This window comes from Condylura cristata, unplaced genomic scaffold (genome assembly GCF_000260355.1).
Source record: "Condylura cristata isolate star-nosed mole 26May11 unplaced genomic scaffold, ConCri1.0 scaffold00014, whole genome shotgun sequence".
NCBI lineage: Eukaryota > Metazoa > Chordata > Mammalia > Eulipotyphla > Talpidae > Condylura > Condylura cristata.
The window spans coordinates 13,214,963-13,237,774 of NW_004567115.1; the positions used below are offsets into that span (position 1 = coordinate 13,214,963).

Sequence of the window (22,812 nt, forward strand, 5' to 3'; positions counted from 1 at the left end):
TGATATCCTCTTTATGTCCCTCTGGAATAGTTAATAGAATTACTAATTTACTCCACACCCTTTTTTTTTTTTTAAAGATTTATTTATTTATTCATACAGAACTGGGGTCCAGGCCAGAGATGCGGAGGGTGAGAGGATTCACCAGAGACAGAGTAGGAAGCAGAACAGGCAGATCTACGAAGTACACTGCTGAGGGGAGCAGCGGGCGGGTCAGGAGAGGTCTGCGGTGCCATGTGGTCACCTCCGGGGCAGGCGGGGATCAAACTCATGCGGAATTGGCTTAAGCTTCTTAGTGCAGTGCTTTAACCTGCTGCACCACCAGGGAGGGCCTACTCCACACCTTTTAAAAGGAAATGGATTAGAGAGAATTGCTTTGACTAAGACTCCATGGCAAAGTGGAAGAAGGATGCGGTCTCCTGTGGAACCCACCTCTTTGAGGGTCAGCCTTTTCTGAAGCTCTGGGAACACTAGTTTATGTGATGTTAATAGGGTTTCTGAGAACAATGGTTCCCAGGGCAGAGAAGCTTGGAAACGTTGTTGGGCTACTTAAGGCTGCTCTTGTTTCTTCAGTGCAGGACCCCTCAGGGCCTGGCCTGTGTCCAGGTTTTATGGCGCCCCATTACAGGCTATCCCAGAAACAGCTGATGACAGTTTGCTTCTCCCCTGTAGACTTACTGTCCTATGGGCTGTGTTTCACACAGACTGAGGCACATCCTTAGGTCTCCAGTGGGGTGTGTTTTTTTAGCTTTTTTGGGAAATCTCTTGGTCACTTTGCTTCTGCACAGCACCTACATGTAGTCTCACTCATTTGATCCAAGAGTCCTTGAAGAAACTGTGATTATCCCCATTTTAGAGGTGAATAGCTGAGGGCTGGAGAGTCTTATTTTTTTCAGGACTCTCCAGTCCAGTGTTCTTCCAGGCGTGTCAGTCAACCAAAAGCCTTGGCACAGGCTGCTGAAAACAGCCCAAGGTCTCTGAGCCATGACCCTACCCAGGTCTTTTTGGGCAGGGATCTGTGCAAGCTGCATGCCTGAGCCCCCAGGGCTGGCCATGGGCTGGTCAGGGAGCCCAGGCTGGCCGGCTGGCCGAACTCAACCCTGAAGGACCTAGGAAGCTTCCTGATTATTTCATCTTCTCTACCTCCTGGCACTGCCAGGGCTGTGGCCATTGCCTGGCATTTTGGCATATGCCTACAAAGCAGAAGTGACTCCCACCCACCCCGTCTTTACACTCCCCCAGGGTTCCCTTCCTACCTCCATACACATACTTTCTCACGCTAATAACAGGTCTATGCACACGTATGTGTCTTCACCCAGCCATGTGTCCATTCACACACACTCAAAACATGCATGTTCCCGTCCGTGTCCGCTCACCTCCGTGTGATTTGCACTGACCTCTGGAAGGCAGCGTCTATGGGTCCAAGCAAGTTACAGAATCGTGACGGTTTCTGGGAGTGTGGCCCACCTACATGGTGGATATTCTTCTTGTTGGTTGTTCCATACTTTGGGATAATTTTCAGGAATCTATTTTCAAGTACATTACTTCATTTCTACTGTTAAACACATCAGTAATTTTAAAATTTCAGATACTGTATTTTTCCATTCTAAATTTGTATTTAGCTCTTCTATATCATTCTTTGCTGAGATTTAAAAATCTTTGTCTTCATTATGCTCATATTTTTCTTTATATATTTGAGCATAAATGTACTTAAAAAAAAACTTGCTACTTTCAACATCTGGTTCACTTCAGGGTTGTTCTCCATCTAACTTTGGTTTTCATTTCACATGCTTACTAATTGGGAGGTACAGCCTACATATTGAGAAAAGCAGTGTGCATTGTGTTTGTTCCTTTGCTACAGTTTCAGTTGGACCAAATTCTCCCTTCTCTTTGGTGTGGTGGGCTGCAACTTAGCAACTTAAACTTCATTCAGATTCATTTGTGTATGTTTTGTTTTCCATCTTTGGTGGGGTGGAGTGCTGTGGTCTGCTTGGTTAGTCAGCAATTTGGTGACATTTTTATGCAGAATTTTCAGCTTTTCACCTACAGAATTTTTCATACTTTCTGTCTTCTTTGGTAGCTTTGCAGTCTGTCCTCTCCTTAGACATCCTGAAAAGTGAGAGCTTCCTAGCCATCCTGGACTCCAGGTGAGGTTGCCCTCAGGGTGAGAGAGCAGTCCTAAAGACAGAGCCACATTCCCTGTTTCTGAGCATTGGCTCCCCTCCAGTTTCATCTACTTTTGGTTCCTTTCCAGAGCCTCCAGACAGTTGTTTTGTTATATTCTGTTTCGGAGTTCTTTATAGCATTCTGAAAGACGCTTGGTCTCCTAACAGCTCTGCCATTACCAAAAGTAGCACTCCCCTGTTGCCTCCATCTGGAATTTTCTCCTTACCACTCCCAGCATCCAAGACTCCCCAGCTTTACTTGCTGCAAAGTCAGTATTCACCCACCCACTGTCATGGTGGCCCCACCTTCCCTGACAAGTCAGTCCCCCTTGTTGGGCCTGCCCTAGTCCTCGCCAGCTGTCAGGGCTGTGTATCTTACTCCTCCACAAGGTTGAAGCTCAAGGCTAAGTTCTGAACTCTGAATAGGTATTAACCATGCAGAAGGACGTGTCAGGGAGAGAACAGTCCTTAAAGGGTTTGTCTGCGCAGGGGAATGAAGAATTGAATAAGTGCCCAATACATCACTGTTTGCCAGAAAGGAGCTGCTCCGGGAAGACCACGACCACCTTCTCCCTGCAGATGTGGCCTGTCTGGGAGGGAGGAGCCGGCTCCATCTGGTGCAGTGTGGTATCAACTGTTGTTGCCTGTGTCTGAAAAAGTAAACGATGATGCTAAGGAGCTAGCCATTTTCAGTAGTGAAGACCCAGTGAGGCTATCTTAAAAGTTTTTGTTCTGTTCTGTATTAGGGAGCTGACTTTTGTTGTAGTTAAAATGCAAATGAACCTCCTAAGTGGACTCTGCTGAGCTATTATGTCTAATGACCGTAAGATTCTGCCAACAGGGAGCCAGACAGTGTGTGATCCCCCGCACAAACTCAGTGACAGCTACAGAAATGAAGGGATTTCAGGCCGCAGAGGGACTATGGCTGAATAGTCCAGAGCACTAGTTTGCAGTCAGGGAGAGCTGACTTTGAACCCAACCTGTGCTACCAGCACCTCAGTGGCCTGGGCCCTTACTCCCACAGGTAAGGCTCTCTTTGTGTCTCTCACACTCTTCCTGGGCACCACAGACTCCTGGAACTGATTACAGCAGGAGCGTAGCAGTTGTTTGTAAGCTTTACCACACAAATGAGGCATCTCACTCCCAAACTGACAGGCCCGGGGCTTGTTTGTGTCTAGGGGAGGCTCAAGCGTCTGCATGCTTAACAAGCTCCTGCTGTGATTCTGAAGCCAGTGGTCTCACTACATGCTGAGAATCATCAAATCCCTGGCTGATAAGGGAAACTGACCTTAGAGAACACCAGTTGGGAGAAGCCACTAAATGAGGCATCCTGGGAGCAACCTGTGGACTCAGAACATGAGCTGCAAAGTTGCTGAATCTTGAGCTTTGAGTAGCCTTTGGCCTTGTGAAGGAGCATTCCAGAAGAGTGGACAGCATCAGTGGACAGAGGCACAGGAACAACAGGTGACTTTGTGTGAAGTCTTGACTGCAGTATTATCACTGAAGTGTATTGTGCAGGCCAGCAAGGGGGCCATGAAATGGGGGAAGTGTTTGGATGTCTCCTAGGGCAGTGGGAGTGCTGTGTCAGGGCTGTGTTTTAGAAAGATTACCATGGTGCTGTGGGGGAGACCCTGAGGGTAGAGAGACCAGTCAGGAAACTGTTGAGAGGTTGGCAGGTAAGAGAGGTAGGTTAGTGGCTTGAACTGGGGAGGGTGGCAAGGAGGGAACAGATGAAAAGACTCAGGAGACAAAGTGATCATCTTGGTGATTTATTTGATGGGAGGCAGATGAGAGAGCAAGCGAAGAGGAGGGACTGAGGAGGGTTTATAGTAGCCTCTGTGCCCAGGAGGGGAGGAGGCGCCACACATCATGGGTAGGTGGGAGCAACTTGGAGGCAGACGGTGAGTCCCATGTGGGGCATACCGTGTCTCACGACATGTCTTAGAGAATAAGTAGATCAGATGTCCAGTGAGCAGTGGGATACCTGGGCCTGCATTTCAGGCAGAGGTCATGTCTGGGATGTGGGTTGGAAAGCCACCAGCCCTTCCTGCGGAAGCAGTGAGAGTACAGTCTCCTGACACAAAGCAGTAGGGAACACCAACATGTTAGGGGTACAAAAAGGAATACTACAAGAGACCAATAAGAAACAGCAGAGAGGCGAGAAAGTCAGAAGCAAACAGTGTCCAAGCAAAGGAAGAGTGTCTAGGGAGAGGGTTAGCCAGCAGGGTTGAGCGCACTGAAAGTGGCCTATAGCGCCCTTCCAATTTGGGGGTGAAATGGCTGTAGCAAACACACCAAGCACGGCGTCAGTGAGCAGAGGGCAGAATCCAGGCTGCCCTTGTTTAGCAATTCAGGGGAGGAGAGAGGTAAAGAGGGTTTGGGGTCCCAATGTTTCCAAGAAACATTGAAGAGGGGAGAGATTTGACTAGGGAGCCGCTTTGACAGGGAATGATTATTTTTGTGAGGCTGTGAATATTTTGGGAATGAGTCGCGGAAGAAAGGAAAGGGCGAAGGATGAAAGGTTGAAAGTACAAGAGAGAAAGATGATTGAGAGCATTACTGGGAGCGGAGGGCAGGTCCGAGAGAGAGGCTTACTTTCAGCAGGCGCCAATATTCAACACCAGGGAGTGGGGAATAGTCTGTGCATACAGAAGACTTTGAAGGTTCCTCTTGAATCCTGGCTCTGCTGCTTCCCGCTGTTGATCCTAGGCAAATAGCATCTTTTCAGCTCAGTTTTTTTAAGCAGTGATATCAGAACACTAAAGATCAGAAGTCCTAACAGATATCGGATTAAACGATGCACTTAAAGTGCTGGGTGCTATAGCTGGTAAATGGTTAGTGCTTGGGTGTTTAGTAGCCGTTACTGTGGTTATTGTAGAGGAAAGGCAAGGAATTGACGTTGTTTATACCTAATGTTGTAAAGTCAGATTTGAGGTACCTTCTGAGACTGACGTGCACTGAGATTGGAGCCAGGGAGAATGTTAGGAACTCTTGATAGGGATGAAAGTCAAGTGTTTTTCTATTTACCCAAGAGATACCATACTGGTAAATATATTTTCTGGCACTCCTGTAGAGCGTTTTTTTTTTTTTGTTGTTGTTGTTGTTGTTTGTTTGTTTGTTTGTGCATATAAGAACTGGTGTACAGGCCAGAGGTGCTGGGGGTGAGAGGGTTCACCAGAGACGAGTGAGGAGCAGATCTTCTGAAATACAGGGCTAAGGGGAGCAGCGGGCCGGTCAGGAGAGGTCTGCCGCACCATGTGGGTTGGCCCCCTGCCAGGAATCGAACTTGTGCTGCAGTGGCTGTGGATTGCTTCACAGTGCTGCACTTTAACCCCTTGTGCCACCAGGGAGGGCCCTGTATTCTTTCTTTAAAAATGGGTTTGCTTCTGTAAAATTTCTCTTCAGCCTAAAAAGCATTTCTTGAAATAAAGGCCCACCAGTAACAAATTATCACAGCTTTCTTTATCTGAAAATGCTCTTGCTTTGCCTTTAATGTTAAAGAGAATTTTAGCTGACTTTAGAATTCTAGACTGACATGATGGTGGTGGTGTCTTCTTTGGGAATTTTAAAGATGTTGTTCCATTGTTTTCTTTGCAATTATTTCTGAAGAGAAATCAACTGCCTTCTTGTCATTGTTTCCTTGTATGTCTTTCTGTTTCTAGCTGCTGTTAGGATTTGTTCTTTATTTTCAGTTTTTAGCAATTTGATTATGACTTGCCTTGGATGGGTTTCTTTGACTGAATCCTGTTTTAGGCTCACTAAACTTGGAAATGTGGGTTGATGTTTTTAATTAAACTGGAGAAAGTTTTGGTTGTTAGCTTTTGAATTTTTTTTCTTTTCTTTTCTGATTCTGTTTCTGCTTATGAAAGCCCACTTCATTTTGCCCTGAACTTTTTTTTTTTTTTTTTTTTTTACTCCTTTTTCTCTCTCTGCTTCTGTCTAAACAGCTTCTTTTGTGTTGTATTCTGGTTCACTGCCCTTTTCTCTGCAGTGTCTCAGATGCTGTTACTCAAACCTAATACATTTTTATTTCTGGTATTGTATTTTTTAATGATAAGATTTCTGGGGCTTTATTTTGGAGTTTCTATATTTTTCTTGACATTCACCAATCATGTTTATCATCTCCTTTATTTTTAGCATATTTGTAAGAGCTATTTTAAACTCCTGCTAATCCTATATCTGGGTTATCTGAGAGTCTGTTTCTATTGAATTTTCTTTTTATTAAGGCTTGACTTTTTTACTTCTTCATACCTAATCCTTTCTTTGTTGTGTAGGGGGCATTATGAACAAGTTGTAGAGATTTTTAGATTCTGCTATGTTGCTCTGAAGAGTGTTGAGTTTTATTTTAATAGGCGATTAAATCATGGGCAGATAACTTATTTGGGTATGTTTAAGTATTTTTAAGATGGATCTCTTTTGGTTTTTCTCTTAGTCCTCTGATGTAACCCTCAGTCCTGAAGTGATATCCTTTTTCCCAAAGCTGTCCTTTCTAGGTTCTGGTGGAAAGCCCAAAGAGTTTATCAAGTCCTTCTAAGTTAGTGGAACTAGGAAGTAACTTTAGGAGAAAACTCCTTTAATGTAGGATCTGACATCGTTCTCTTCCTTTCCTTGAGAGAGATTCACCCTTCCATTTTCTGCCTGGTTTTGATCACTCTTCAGTGCTTGTGAATTTTTATTTCATGTATTTGTCCAGAGTTTATAATAATTATTTGTGGAGGATTGTCATGATATAAACTACTCAGTCATTATTGGAAACAAAAGTTAGAAATCTGGTTTTGAGCAGAGTTGGTGGCTCAGCCATAGCAGTGTGATGCCTGTGCTTTGGCAGCAGGATGTACATCTTTGGGAAGGTCTACGGTGACTTGGTGGCCTGTTTGGGTGGGGACTGTGGCCAGAACAGTTCTGAGAGACTTTGCAACCAAAGAATGGATATATCCTTGATTTAGAAGAAGCATAGAAGTGGGAATAAAGATGGGAGCAGCCTGGAAAGACAGGAAGTGGGTCCTTACAGATGTAGTTACCTCATTACTACTGATTTGGTGAGGATGTTATGAGAGGTAATAAAGTATGTGGGTGACCAGTAAATGTTGATTACAATTGCGGCAGCCTCTGGATTGAACTTTGCCAGCACTTGGCCCAGATGGCACCAGGCTTGTCATGGCACCCGTCCTCCCTAGAAGCAGAAACACCTTGTGCACACCTGAGGAACTGGGGTTGTCATCGCCACATTATCATTATTAACTATCACCATCAAAATTCATGCTGCCTACCCTTGAGGGGTACGTTTCTCTATGGTTCTTTACTAGGTACAATATTGTTACTAAACCTAAAGTAACAGTGATTTAAGCAAAAAGGAAATTTAGTTCTGCCAACACAACAGTCTGAATATAAGCAAAAACTGCTGAGGTAGCTCCTGGGATCAAGGGTCCCAGCTTCCTTTGGTTGATCTGTCATTGCTACTTGTCATCCCATCTGCATGGGTCAGTAGGATACCACCCCTGTCTTCAGGCTAAGCAGCAGGAGAGGCATACTCCCATGCCTCCACAAGGGACACACCCCAGAAGATAGGTGCTTTACCTTCACAACCTAGGGGCCAGAATTTAGCCACCCAGTACAGGGAACTTAGGAAATAGAGGTTTTATTGGTGCATTTGTGAGTCCATATTCACATTTGGAGTCCTACTGCTATAGAAAGGGAGACAGCTATAAAGGGACGGTCAGCAGCCCCTGCTGCCAATCCTGAGCTCACACCCTGGCCTTCAGCTCAAAGTCACCTAACAGAAGGAGCTGGCACTCCCTGGGGAGTCCAGTGAGCACTGATGAGCTGAGAGACTTCCACCTCCTTGTGCATTTCTCCTTATGGGTATCAGAAGACAGACTGTCACTCTAGCATAACTGTTAAGTGGCTGTAGTGTGTCTCTTAAGGGACAGAAATGGGTGCATAAGCCACTCATCAAATCCACAGGCGTTCCACAGCAGCTGCGCCATGCAGGAAAGGTGTACAAAGCTGGGAAAGAAAGTGATGCCAAGATTTTAGCTCTGCTTCTCCCAGCTCTTACTCATTGACATAGTCACACTAGGCCTTTGACTTCTGTGGTCTGGCCTTTCATCTCCAGAGCAAGGAACTGGATATCTAAGGTGTTTGTCCAATACCCACATTGGTGGTCCTTGACACACATCTTTGCAGTGAGGCAGCTCCTTCAACTCCTCTGTGCAGAGAGTTGGATGTGTGCATTGCTTGCAGTAAGCTTGGGGCTGCAGTCACGGGGTTTTCTATTTCCTTGAACTTTGCTTGGGCATGGTTTTTTATATTCAAAAGTCACCACACAGTTTTCATACAATCAAGCATTCCTTTTTAACTTTATTTTTATTTCAAAGTGCTTTTCCCCCCTACTTCTCAAACTATTATATACTCTGTTAAAAATAGAGAAAGTACAATGAAGGGAGACTAAAAAAGAAATTATCCATAATGTCACTACCCAGACATTGGCATAATTAAGGCTTCATTTAGCATAGTACCTTTACTTCAGTGAAAAATATGAAAAATGTGTATATCTACTTCATTTAACTAGGGTCATGGTAAACACAATGTCTTATAACCTGCTTTATTCCACTCAGTGACCATCTTCCTAAATCTTTAAATATTTTTCATGAATGTGATTGTTCATGGCTGCCAAGGGTTCCAATCACATGAACGTGCCCTGTGGCACTCGGGACATTCGGGCTAGCCTGAGTCTCCGTTGTTAACTACATCCCTGTGATGTCGCCATCTCACTCTGTCAGCACTTAGCACCTAGCACAGACACTTGGTACAGTGAGGCCCAAAGGGCTGGATGGCCTGCCCAAGCCACACATGAATGATTGCAGGACCTGAGCCATCTGGCCGCCAGGCTGACCTAAGCTCCCCTAGATGCTTTGGTGCCAGGACAAATGGGCACAGGTGTGGCATCGGGTGCTGGGGACAGTTGGCTCCCAATGGGTTGGTTTTGGTAGAAAAGAGCCAGTGGGTCTTTCCTGGGAAATGCTGTCCTGGGTGGTCCCTGATGCCCCTGGGGAAAGCCAGCAGTCTGCACCCCACACAGCAGCAAGTGGCCTTCTCTGCCTTCTACCTAAGCAGGGGTGAATCAGTTCCAGAAGTCCCAGTTACAGGGGGCAAAGGAGAGGCTAGGGAAACCTTGAGAGGAGACTTCAAGGGAGTGAGGCCGGAGGGCCTAAGCAAGAGAAACCACCCCGTACCTTCTTGACCTACTTCTTTGAACCCCGACTTCTGTGAGCAGGAGATGTGATTTCTTGCCATGAGCCTTCCTGGGGGAGGGGTCTCCTTACCCAACTCTCCACTCATTTCCAACGCACTTTTATATCAGTCTCTACAAAACCTGTCTTTATCCTTATTTAGTTCAAGCTTATTTCCTCTGAGAGGCATGAGAGGGCTTACTCATTGTTGGGTCACAGGAATAGCCCAACAACACGGGAACCTACTCTTTGGCAGGGGTACCCCTCTTTTGCTGGCTCTGTCAGTGCCTGGATCACTGAGCTTTTGTCACTTTGCCTGAGACCTCTGAGTTTTGACCTCCCTGTGCTTTTTTTCTAACAGGCTACTATTGGAATTGACTTCTTGTCGAAAACTATGTACTTGGAGGATCGTACGGTGAGTGCCCAACTTTAGACTTGGGGGGCCCAGGAAGGCTCCTTTGGACTATCACCTGGCCCCTGAGCACCACTGGGAACCCATGCCTACCATGTTGGTGGTGCCAGAATCTCAGAGCCGGGACTGCCCTCTGGCCCCACCCTCTGGGTCTGGGGTCATCTCCTTGCTCCCTGGTAACGTTCTGCCCACCTGCCACCTTGCCCTCCTGTAACAGGTGCGACTGCAGCTCTGGGACACTGCCGGCCAGGAGCGGTTCCGCAGTCTGATCCCCAGCTACATCCGCGACTCCACTGTGGCTGTGGTGGTGTACGACATCACAAGTGAGTGTACACCCCAGCGCTATCTGGGCTCCAGGGCTTAGGTGCGACCTAGCCAGGCTGCAGCAGCTTGTGTGTGTATGTGTGTGTGTGTGCATGTGTGCACGTGGCTGCTTGCTTGTCCTCTGAGTGCAGGGGATGATTTGCATGTTGACCACTGTCCTCACTCTCCTGCAGCAGATATATAGCACAGGGTTGGCTTTGCTCAGAGCAGAGGCCTGTGTGGAAGAGAGCAGGTGCTTATGAGGCTGGCCCCTTCCCAGTCCCTCCGAACTCACCTTGACTCCAGGAAGTTCCCTGTGGAGCAACTTCTCTGTGCATGTGGGAGAATAGCCTGCCCCAGCCCAACTGCATCCCAGCAGCAGTGGTTTTGCCAGCTAGTGACCCTCCCAAGGCTCCCTGGGAGAAGAGGCCTCGCAGGTCTGACAGAGCTTTGGATAGGCTACACTTTCCGTACACTGTGGCTTTCCAGCCAGGGTAAGTCTTCTGGACAGCCTGTGGGGCAGGGGCTAAGGTGGAGCCCTAGCTGTTCCAGCAGGTGTAAGAACACATGTGGGGGGTTCCTGGGCTGCAGTCACCCTGTGGACGGTGGACACCCTGCTCCATGGTCTGCCTCTGGCTCTGCTTGCCCACCTTGGCCTTTGCCACCCCTCCCCGCTAACTGTCCTGTGTCCCAGTCCTGACTTCAGGCTTGCTGATACCTGAGTGGAGGTGGGAGCTGAACCTGTGAGGGCCTGGGCTCCTGCAGCCTGATGCTGAACAGAAGGGAAACTGAGTCTCTGCAGAACAGGCTGGCTTCCCTCCCCCAAGTATGTGGGCTGCTGAGTGGTGGGCATGGCCTGTCTGCTACCCCGAGAATTCCACCACCTCTTTGGACTGAGGGGCTGAAATGGCCTTCTAGCTCCTGGCTCTTGTCGATCCCTGGGGCCACTTTCCCCTTTTATGTGCAATGCCTGAGGGTTCTCTTCAGAAACATCTTCAGAGAGGCTCAGGCCTCCTGGTCAAAGGTAGCTCTGTGGCCTCCTCCCCCAGGCGCTGCTGGGGCCCCTCCCTGGCACTGGTTGCAAGCTCGGTCAAGTCTGATGTGCCCATTTTTTAACGCTCTACTCTGAGCCTCCAAAGTCAGGTCTGCCTCTCTTGTCTAAAATGATACATAAATTTAACATATCTTCCATAAAGATACTGGCAATATTTTTCAAATAAATGAAAAAAATTGAGATTTATATAAACCATAAAAGACTAATTGCAAAATCAACTTTGGAAAAAAGGAGAAAAATGTAGGTATCATATTACCTGATTTTAAACTTTACTGTGAAGCAACAGTACTAAAAACAGTATGGAATTAACACAAAAGTAAATACATGGATCATTAGAGCAGAGTCAAAAGCCTAGAAATGAACCCATATATGTATCATGACTTAATTTATGACAAAGCAGCTGACCATATATGGGGAAAGGACAGTTTCTTTAATAAATGGTGAAGGAAAATGGAAAGCCACACTGAGAGAGTGAGGTTGGATCACTCCCTAGCCCCATTCTCAAAAATAAACTCCGAGTGAATAAAAGATCTATATGTAGGATCTGCAATAACAAAATACATAGAAGAAAATGTTGATTTGATAGCATCAACAATAAAGATGGTGACTACAGCAAGAGATCTAAAATAGCAATTACAAATAAAAACAACAATCAACAATTGGGTCTATCTCAGGTTTAAAAGCTTTTATATGTTGTAAAATATGTAAGACGGGCCCTCCCCGGTGCAATGGGTTAGTACACAGCCACAGCACTGCTAGCTAGCTGTGCAAGTTTGATCCTCAGCCCCCGAGGTGACCCACGTGGCGCAGCAGACCTCTCCTGTCCTGCCTGCTGCTCTCCTCAGCAGTGTGTTTCAGTCAATCCACTGTTCTGCTCCCCACTCTGTCTCTCGTGCATCCTCTCACTACCCCTGCACAACTAGCCTGTGTGCATACATAAATAAATACTTTTAAAAAATGGAAATGGAATCAGGAAGCAAATAATTAATAAAAACCCTATATATTTGCCCATTACGGGTTTTTCTTTTGATGAAATAAAAGTCAGGTCTGGCTCTCAGTGGGTCCTGAGGCTGCTGCAAGTCCACCTTCCAAATCATGACTGCTGGGATTTGCAGACAGGTGCCTTTTCCACCCAGACACTGGCTTAGCAATGTGAGCATCCCTCCAGGACCCTGAGCTGCAGCTCCACACACACGTGGGCCTACCTCTCCTGGTACCTCTCCTTCTCTCCTGCTCTTTCCCAGCTATCACCGCCCCTGAGACTGGCTCTCAGTCCCTGTTTTACCCCGCCTTCCCTCTGCAGATCTCAACTCCTTCCAACAGACCTCCAAGTGGATCGATGATGTTAGGACAGAGAGGGGCAGTGACGTAATCATCATGCTGGTGGGCAACAAGACGGACCTCGCTGATAAGAGGTAGTTCCGAGGGCGGAGGTGCGGGGGGCTGCAGGCGGGGCCCCCCTCCATCCTCTGCAGCTCCTCTGCACATGGGGGGGGTGTGGTCATGAGTCCATGCTTCCACCCTGCTACAGGACCGCTCCAGGCAGGGCCTACAGGCGCCTGCCGTGGGGTTGGTGCCTGTGAAATGCCAGGCGTGGGTGTGGGTCTGTGGGTTCTGGTCCCCAGGTGTGACCGGAGGCTGTTCCTCTGTGCACAGGGCTGGCTGAGGTGCCCCTTACACACTTCTGCCCACTCGTCTCAGGGGACCCTGGCTTGTCAGATAAAGCAACAGGTTCATAGCCAGTGGACTTCTGGAATATACTCTCACCATTTAAAGAATAATCTGAAATAAAAGCTCCTTTATTGGAATCCTGTCCTTGAAGTGAGGAACACAGGGTCCAAATCCTAGCTCCTTTGTTCGTATCTGTGTCCCTTGGGGCAAACTCTTATTACCTCAGTGTCCTCTTTTGGAAAATGGGACTGATGCCACCTCCAGAGATGTGGCATATGGCTCGAAAGTGCTTCACAGCTCGGGCTTTAGCCAGGGTGACTACTGGTAAAGGCAGCTGTCGGGCAGCCCACTGCCTGCTGCCAAACAGGAGTAGGGTAAGGACTTGTCCTCTGCGGCCTCTTGGTCCTCCAGAGAGTCTGGGGGTCAGCACCCCATCCTCAGGGCTGACTAGGGTCACTGGCCCCCCACTGGCCAGCCCTCATCTCAGTCCTCTGCCTCCCTCAGGGGCTGCGTCTCTGCTCAAGCTGACTTTCCCCTTTGCCCTCACCTTCAGGCAGATAACCATTGAGGAGGGAGAGCAGCGCGCCAAGGAACTGAGCGTCATGTTCATCGAGACCAGTGCAAAGACCGGCTACAACGTGAAGCAGGTAAACACCCCTTTGCCGAGCCTGGGTGCAGCTCAGCCACAAGTCCAGCGTGGCCAGCTACAAGTGCAGCGTGGCCAGCCACGGGGTGCCCTCCCTGACCCTGAGAGGCTGGTGACTGGGTTGGGGTAACCAATCATAGCACCCATACATTCTCCTCATGGGGAGCAAGTGAACCCCAGAGTTGATCATGTTCAAGGGGAGGAGCAGACTCTGCTAAGAGGGCAGTGGTCATCATCAGCCATCACATGGCAGCCTGGCATGTGTCCTTGTAGCATAATGTGAGTGTCCGGCCACCAGCTTCCAGGTGGCGGAGAGAAGCTGTGTTTCCCTGGTACCTCACCTCACTTGGGAAAGGGTCAGGAAAGTCAGTCCAGTCAGCAGCTTTGGGGTTCATGCATTGAGCTTGCAGTGCTCCGGGCTGTGGAGGGCCAGTGGCACTCGGGAAGAGAGAGCACCCTGGTACAGCCAGACGGCCCAGAGTGCAGAGACCTCGCACGTTAAGGTGGAGGAGTCATGACTGGGAGATGGGGTTGGGATGAGCCCCAGAGCATGGAGGAGAGGAGGGTCTCCATGAGCCCCCAGGCTTTGGTTAGCCCCCCAGGGACTTCGGTTAGAAAGAAAACTATACCTTTACCTCGACTAGCTGGGTGCCAGCTTTGCCTTCAGTGCAGACGGCCCAGCAATAGCAACATGGGCGCGGCAGAAGCACAGCTGTTTCACTGCCAGTCTTGAGGGTACCTTGCAGCGTCCACCCCTCTCGGCGTCAGTGACAAGGTGGCCCTTAGACCCCTGCTGGCGCTTGCTGTTTAGCATGCTCATAAGGAAGCACAGGTGCAGCTCTAGGCATACATTTGTATCTTTTTTTTTTTTTTAAAGATTTATTTCTGCAAAAAAAAAAAAAGATTTATTTATGCATATGGAACTGGGGTACAGGCCAGAGGTTCAGGGGCTGTCAGAGGATTCACCAGAGACAGAGTGGGGAGCAGAACAGGCAGATCGACGAAGTACACTGCTGAGGGGAGCAGCGGGAGGGTCAGGAGAGGTCTGCCGCGCCATGTGGTCACCTCTGGGGGTCGGGATCAAACTCATGCTGAAGTGGCTTTAGCTTCTTAGTGCTATGCTTTAACCCACTGCGCCACCAGGGAGGGCATAAATTTGTATCTTTAAAGACCTTAGAAGTTTATTTCATGACTGAATAATTTTTGTTGTACTCCAGCGTCAGTGACCCATACACTTTAAAGGAGTCCATAGGTTCTTCCAGACCGCCATAGAAGTCTGTGGTTAAACAGAGCTTGGGATCCCTGTCTTCAGTGAGGAGAGTGCCTGAGCAGCCACAAGGCAGGAGGGTGCGCCAGGCAGGGCCACAGCTTGAGCACAGGTGTGGTGGAGGCACAGTGGGGAGGAGATGCCTAGTGAGGAGCAGCTTTTGCCTTTTGCCCCTTGCAGTGCCCAGGAACACTAGACAAGATGCCTGAGCAGCCACTGGGCTAGGCAGTGATGGTTCAGCCCCCAAGGGCAGTGCTGGTGTCAGGGGAGCAGGAAGAGGTAGAATGGGAGGCCCCAAAGGTCCCAGGACTCGGTGCCCCCACTCTCCATGCTGAGTGCCCTCAGCCTTTTCCCTCTTGCAGCCCTTTCCCGCCTCTGTTGTGCTTTGCGTGGGGCTGCCACGGCTTTCTGGGGGGCTGGGCTGCTGACCTTGCATTGCTGATGGAAATGGGGGGGTGGGGGAGCAGCACCAGGCTGACACAGGGGTGTGAGGCCTCCATGCCTGCAGTCAGCTTCAGGGAGATACTGATACTGCCCTCCCTAGAATGCTCTAGAAGCTAAGGGACAGTCTGAGCACGAGTCAGATGCGGTCAGTGGTCAGTTCCAGCCCTGTGTTTGCAGAGGGAACGTCCTTGCTGGGCTGTAAACATGAATGTCTACTCCGAGACAAACAGGGCCCCAACAGCTTTCTTCTAACTGGCAGTTTGGCCATCGGCAGAGGTCGTGACTTCTTACAGGCAGAGTGTGCCTGCAAGCAAGGCCAAATGGAGACTGGTGAGGCGTGATCAGGCCCTCCTTCGGCCACTCTGCCTGCCCTACTCTTGAGTCCCTCTTTGCAGCCCCCACCACGGGGTCCCACACACTGTGGGGCCCGCTCACCCTTGGTACCTGCCTGTAGCACTTTGGAAGCGCTATAGGACTGGGCTCTGCGCAATAACATGAATGGACAGGTCATTCTGCCCTTAGGGAGCTCAGAGTGGAGGAGTGAGAAGCCCTGAGCCCAGCAAGTTTGTGCAGTTGGTATTTAGAGGAGGAGGAATGTTGAGAATCTTCTGGTGCCTTGTCCTGCTGCCAGTGCTCTGGCCACCTGCTGCCTAGCTCACCTCAGCTGCCCTCCTGTGCTTCTCTGCGTGTGTCTGCATGCATGCATGTGCCCTCACACTTTTGCCAGGCGCACCATCCCAGACTTGAATACAGAGACCCCCATGTACACACCACACACGCGCTTCCCCTCACACAGATGCCACACACCCGCATCTAGACAGACGTGCACACACTACACAGTGCACACAGCACATGTAATCCTGCACCCCGACACACCCACAGCATCACACTCGTTCTCCCGCTGCCTGGCTTTCATCAGGGAAGTGTCCCCCTGCGGCTGTGAGACCCTAGTGCCCAGCACCAGTTACCTGAGGACATGCAGGCCTGAGAAGAGGGTCTGATGTCTCCAGGGTGAGTCAGAAGTCCCTTCCGCACATGGCAAGTGGGACAGAAGCCGGCCTGTGAGCTGGCCTTTTCTGCACTGGGGCAGGAACACTGTGGCCCTCGAGACTCGTGACCTGTGGCCAGCTGCCTGCATGGGAGGCGCTGGAGGGCGAAAGAGACTTCAGGTGCCCCCGCCCTCCAGGGCAGTCAGTGAGATGGATGGAGGGTGAAGTGCAAGGTCAGCCTGAGAGGAGGCGAGAGGGACTAAGGCCCAGGGCAGCAGGAGGGGAGAACAGGGCTCATGTTGTCTCCCCCTCTCCCCAGCTCTTCCGACGTGTGGCCTCAGCTCTGCCTGGAATGGAGAATGTCCAGGAGAAAAGCAAAGAAGGGAGTATCCTTTTTCTGTGCCATTTGAGTGAAAGATACTGGAGAAGCCACTTACCCATCAGCTTATTCACATAGTATTTCAGAACAGCAGCCACCCTTTGCCTGGTTTTGGGCCCCACCCTCCCAGCTGGTGTGTGCATTGTGAGGCTCCTCTGCACTGGGGTGAGGCTGACGTCATGCTCTATAAGCCTCTTCCAGCTCTCACCATCTAAGCTTCTCTCACCAAAGCAGCGTGAGGACCCAGGGGGTGTATAGGGAGTGCCGTGTGGGGTGGAGTGAGACAGGAACCCTGCCCTCCTTTACGGCAGCTTTGGCTGTGGGACAAAGGGGAGGCCTCAGGTCCCAGCGTGGTCAGCCTGTTCACCAGGGCTCCTCCTGTGTCCCGAACAGCCCCCAATCTCCCAGCAGCTCTGCCCACCCAAACCTCAGACGAAACAAGCTGGCATGGACTCAGAGAGGAAAGCTGACTGACCCAACAGGAAGGAAACTAGTTGCTTGTTACTAGCTTGCTCGTATATTTATATTTTGTGCGGTAAAAAGCGTATTTGTATACACACAGATGCGTGTGTATCCAGGTGTCTAAAAATGCACATGTGTACAAACACAAATCTCGTAGAGGGCGGGGATGAGGAGGAAGGAAAATTCGGCAGTGAAGTCTCACCCCAATATTGTCATGGCGAAGTGACCAAAATGTTGGCAAGAAGGGAAAGTGTGATTTTCAAGAGGAGCCTGGCTTTTCTTAGTACTCACTCAGTCTTCAGATAGGGGCCCCCAAACCATCCATGACACCAGCACTGGGTCCCCTCGTGGGGCTCTTTTACCAACCCCCCAACCCCGCCAGGGCCCTGAAGCCCTGCCCAGAACAGTTCTCAGACCGTGTCCTGTGGTTGGGCCTGACTTGTCATCATCTTTAGCTTGGCAGTGAAGTTTGAACCCACTGGCGCTGATGGATGTTTCTCCATCAGAACACTTTGCACACACCTCCTCCTTCCTGTCCTCTTGGAACTGTTCACACCTCTGCCCTCCTCCCATCCCCTGCCCAGGATGTTAAATTAGTTAAGGGGTCCATCCCCAGGGGTGTGGCTTCTCACATTCTCACAGCAGCTTCCTCAGGGAATAAGGGACACAGTCTCCTCAAGGTTTAATATTGTTGCTGCCCACTAGGCCCCGGCCCAGGTAGTACTTTGAGATGCGGGACCCAGGCCTGTCCATGGGCTCTCCACCTTCGAGGGCACTCTGGGGTGGGCTGACAGGTGCCAAAGCCACGCTGGGAGCCAGCACTGCCCACCAGGGACACCTCTGAGAAAGGGACTGTCCCACCTGTTTAGATGGTCACTCCACACCCTGGGACAAGCGTTGCTTCAGGGACAGCCATGGGGCATGTGGGAGGGTCAGGGCAAGAGAAAGGGGTCAGGGGCTCCGGGAGGGGTCTGCCTCCTCCCTCCTCTAGCCAGACAAAACCCCAAGTCCTGGGCATTTGTGGAGATGCAGAGCACAGCTCTGGGGTGGGCAATGCGCAGGGCAGGGCAGGGCAGCTGGGGGGCAGGTTGGGAGCCCCTAGCTGTTTCTTCCAGCTGTCTTCCTTAGCCCTGCCCCCACAGTGATCGACATCAAGCTGGACAAGCCCCAGGAGCCCCCGGCCAGCGAGGGCGGCTGCTCCTGCTAATGCAGCCTCACCTGGCCCCCTCTGACACCACTCGCTTGTTGTGTTGCTTCCTATTGGTTAGCTTCCTAAGGGGGGTGGGAACGAGCTCATCAAGATGGGAGGATTTTTCTTTTCTCTCTGTCTCTAGGAGTAGGGTGGGGTGGGGGGAGGCTGGGCATCAGGGATCACGTCACTTAACAGCTGTTACTTAAACGACTATTTTTTGGTTTGGTTGTAATATATTGTACTTTATTAAGATTGCCAAAAACTGTTAAAATTTAAAAAAAAAATTTAAATCATGTGTATACTACTTTTTGCCAGATAAAAATGTAGTCATTTTTATTTGAAAAATGTGCTTTTTTTGTTTTTGTATATTTGTAAACTTACAGAGAACCTTTCCACACACCTCCTCCTTCCTGTCCTCTTGGAACTGTTCACACCTCTGCCCTCCTCCCATTCCCTGCCCAGGAAGTTAAATTAGTTAACCGGGCAACTTAATTAGGCTCCAATTCTGGGTCTATATAGGCCCTACCTGGTTAAATGAAACACGAATTGAACAAAACAGCCTTGGAAGAGATAGCTTTCATTCTGTCCTTCCTTGGCCAGCAGCCCCTGCTCAGGGTGGGAACTGAGCCCCGGGGGCTGCAGGAAGCCCACAGCTGGGCCCGTGGAGCAACCTCCTCCCCTTTCTCCTCCCTGAAAATCCTTGAAGGGGGTGGAGGACACTTGTGTTCCCGCAGCCTGCCTGAATGTCAGAGCAAGAGGGCATCGGAAGGATGGGGTGCTGTTGGCAGCAGTGGGCTGTGTAGATATGTGGGTGACAGACTTGGGGCACCAAGTGGAGTTCTGAGAATGTTTTCTCCAACCTGCCCAGCATTCAGCACACATATCTGCTGCATTTAAAGAAAGGGCAAAGAGAAATGCAGTTTGTGCTCCCTGGAGTTCTCCCGGGACATAGGGCGAGTCGGTCTGTGGCTGGCTGGGGAGGCTTTTCTGTGGCGCCTCTGCCCTTAGGATGCACCGTGTTCTCAGACCCTCAGTTGCAAACACCCGAGTGCTGCTCTGGAAAAGCCAGCTCTTGCTTTGCTGGTGCCCACCGGTGCGGGCAGCTGTAGTCCTCGAGCACGCACCTTTGTGGGTGCTGTAGCAGCTCTGTGGTCACCTGAGGGGAGGGCTGAGGTGGGGGCTCCAGAAGGCTGTGCAGAGAAGGCTGTCTGTGTCATTTTTGACTCATTTCTGAGAAGGGCTCAGTCTTGGGGACCTGTAAAATCTCTGAAGCAAATTCTCTTTTCTCACTAAGTGACGCCACCCTCCGCTGGGGTAACGTTCTGAACACATCGGATGCCCCCCAACTCGGTCTGCACAAAGCAGGCATGCGGCCACGCTGGCCCAAAACAGTTACCATGGTGTTCACCGTGGCCTGGGCTCTTCCCCCAGGCTGCTGATGGCCATGTTGTGTGGACTCGATGACCACCTTGAGGGGCAGGTGGGGTGGGGGGTTCCTCCACAAAGCAGGGTTCCAACAAGTCGTTGCAGTGAATTTTGGAGCTTCTCAGAAACTAGTTTAAAATGGCAGCAAAACCTGGCAGGACTCACTACTGTTTGTCCACTGGACCTGTCACATGCTTTCAGCTAAAGAGGCAGTGTGACAGTGTATCAGAGGAGTTTCTCTTCAGGTGAAGCAAAGAGGAAGCAGGATTCCTAGCAGGCTTTTCCAGAAGGCAAAGACCAATGTACGGATGTAATTCCAGTGTCATGTGTTTAGTTTTTATATGTGTGTACATACTTATATATAGAGATAGACTTGTGTATACACTTTCCACAGACACATTCACACAAAGATTAATGTGCTCGATGTATATTCTTGCTTTTCCTGCTCTCAAGTTGGAACTTGCATTGTGATAACAGTTTTGGGAAATTCAAAAGTACTGCAACGTGTTGAAATAAGAATTACTTAATATTGTCAAATTTGTGATTGTCTTGCCATCAATAAAATAATGCATAGATGTGTTCAACTGCAGGCAAAAATAGCCCATGGAAACAGGTGCACGGTGTCCTGCGTGCTCCTGTGCACCTGTGTACATGCCCAGGTGGGCTAGTGGCCACCCATGCGGCGCCCCATCCCCACCCCCCCAGTGGTGCTTGTTGGAAGTGCTTACTTTGCAAGAATTTACAGGAGTCCACATCGCAAGATCTGGCCTGGCTGGCAGTGGGGGCCAGCTTGTGGCCTCTGGGATGGTCCCATTTGCAGGGGTCTGCAGTGAACGAATGTATGCTGGACTTTTATTTTCTTGGTAAAAAGAGTAATTTTTCTTATAATGGTCCTGTAAAAAAAAAAGTAGAAAGTTCCTTTTTTATGTGTACACATATCTAAGGCACCATGAATTTTGTTTCCCCTCACTGCCTAGAGGAGCAGTAAGAGACAGAGTCACTTGGCTTGACAAGGCATCAGTGAGTCCTGCCTCTTCCTGCACCCACTCAGTGTCCTCTCTCTGAGTTCAGCCTCTTTACAGCCTGTGGGCCTCAAAGGCGAGGGCAGTTGCCTCCTTTGTGCTCCCATCTTAGTGTGCCATGCCTTGCCCCGCCTCTCCTCAAATCTGATCACCACCCCTCACTTCCTGGGGTCTCTTAGGGCAGCCAGACTCGACACAGTGCACTGGTTCCCTGCCTGTCATCTTCAGCAGGTGCCATCACTGTCCTCTGCTCACAGGTACATTCAGGGCTCTATGACGACATGATCTCATTCCCTTGGCAACCTCAGTGAGAGCATTACACCCCAAGTCCAAGGGGGCAGCACAAGCAAATGGAGGAATCCTGTTAGGAAATGACCTCATTGTAGTTGGAACTTCATTCCCTCTCCCCACGACTAGCCCAGACCTGGGAGATAAGTAGGGTGACTTCATCTTTTGGCTTTCTTTGGAGAGGGGAAGATCTTAGAGAAAAGTTGCAGTAAAGCTCTTTCGCAGGCGTCAGAAAAACTGAGTGTCAGATGGAAAGAACTGTACATGCCCGAATGTCAACGACGGCGTGATGTGGGGAGTGCAGGGACTGAAGGTGTGCAGTCCGACGTTAGCATGCTTGGTGCTTTGAAGCAAGTTGCCTTTTTGGAAACCTCCTTGTTGTCGTTCTCATCACTCTCCCTGTGAGCATCTTGATCATTTTGCAATATGCCCAGGCCTGAGGTGCAATGGCCAGGCCAATTAAGTGTCTCAGGCAACAGAATGGAGGTTGGAAGTGATGGTAGCTAAGGGTGCAGACCTCCTCGCCTTCCTGGTGATCAGCCAGTGCTGGGAGCAGCTGCCCTCAAGGACCAGGTGGGATGATGGCACCGCTGGCTTCGGTGTCCTGCAGACAAAGCAGCCTCATTCCTCCATGAGGTGGAAGGCAGGTGAGGACAGCAGTTGAGAAGGAGTTGAGGCAGGTGAGGCAGTCTGAGCCACGTGAGGGGCAGCTAACCAGGATGTGCGCCAACCCAGCAGGGTTGCATGCCCATGAGTTTCCAAACTACCTCTGCCCTTCGAAAGTGAAGCATCGTCCGCTGGCCACACAGCAAGGTGGAGCGCGTGTAACCACTGCAGAACTGAGGCACAAGGCGACTTGCTTATGCTCACCCGGGAAGCTGGATGCAGTCAGCGTTCTTCGTCCGCGGCCTGTGTGTCCAGTGTGACCGTGCGCTTGAACGCAAGAGGCTGCTGTGCACGGGGACCCCTCAAACCTGTTTACCCTGGTTAGGATGTAAGTTCTCGCCAGTGCTTCTGCATGAGCCAAGGAGACCCAGTGTAATGTAAAGGTTCCTCTACTGCACAGATGAGCCTTCCCAGTTCACTCTGCTGGTCTTGGGCCCCACACAGGCACCCTTAATTTGTAGGAAGCAATTATGTAGGTATTCTGAAACCTTGGGCTCTTGATGTGTAAACTCCTTGGGCTTCAGAGCAAGTCTGGCCAACAATCCCAGCAGGGCACGGCTTAGGAAGAAAGTGGGATGTGGATGTTACTTTCAGTGGAAAGCCTCCATACACTGAAGGCCAGTCTGTACCACATGGTGTGTGTTAACTCGCCCCTCAATTTCCCTCCCCCACCCCTCAAAAGTGACTGAGGAACACAGAGAGTGGCATTTCCATCTCTTACTGGCTCAACAGGCATAAATGGCCATACTGACTTTACATAAAACTGTGTAAAATGTGGAAGACTCAGCATGTTGATCAAACAATAAATTGTCCTAATTCTCAACACAAGCCTCTTGTCTAATGTCTCTGAGTTGCGGTCATATATGGGGGTGAGACACCAGTCTTCTTCAATGCGTGCTCCATGAAGAGCCTTTCACTTTGGGTTGTGTGTCCACCCAAAGCCCTTCGCTTCTACTTCTTACCTGGGCTCTCCTATTCTGGAGCGGTAGGACACACTAAAGACATTAAATCTGCAGTCATCACCCAGCCTCCATTCAGCCAAAAAGCTGATGGAAAGGGAAACATAGCATAACTGACTCAGGTGTGCAATAGCTTCATCATCTCTGATCTCTACTCGACATGGCCGTTGGCCATGAAGGGGAGATGCAGGGACTGATCTTTCTGGTGAATTCCAGAAAGCCATTTAAAGGCAGGAAAT

The 22,812-nt window shown here is 49.9% G+C and overlaps 1 protein-coding gene across 1 annotated transcript in view; it reads left to right on the top strand.

Moving 5' to 3' along the window:
- RAB6B (RAB6B, member RAS oncogene family) overlaps positions 1–22,437 on the top strand; it is a 60,320-nt gene extending 37,883 nt beyond the window's left edge. Inside the window, exons 3-8 of the mRNA XM_004682189.2 lie at positions 9,756–9,809; positions 10,024–10,129; positions 12,467–12,578; positions 13,388–13,481; positions 16,500–16,566; positions 18,164–22,437. Coding sequence (XP_004682246.1) covers positions 9,756–9,809; positions 10,024–10,129; positions 12,467–12,578; positions 13,388–13,481; positions 16,500–16,566; positions 18,164–18,228 — 498 coding nt within the window. The 3' untranslated portion in view covers positions 18,229–22,437. The remainder of the gene's footprint in view (positions 1–9,755; positions 9,810–10,023; positions 10,130–12,466; positions 12,579–13,387; positions 13,482–16,499; positions 16,567–18,163) is intronic.
- Positions 22,438–22,812: the final 375 nt, after the last annotated feature.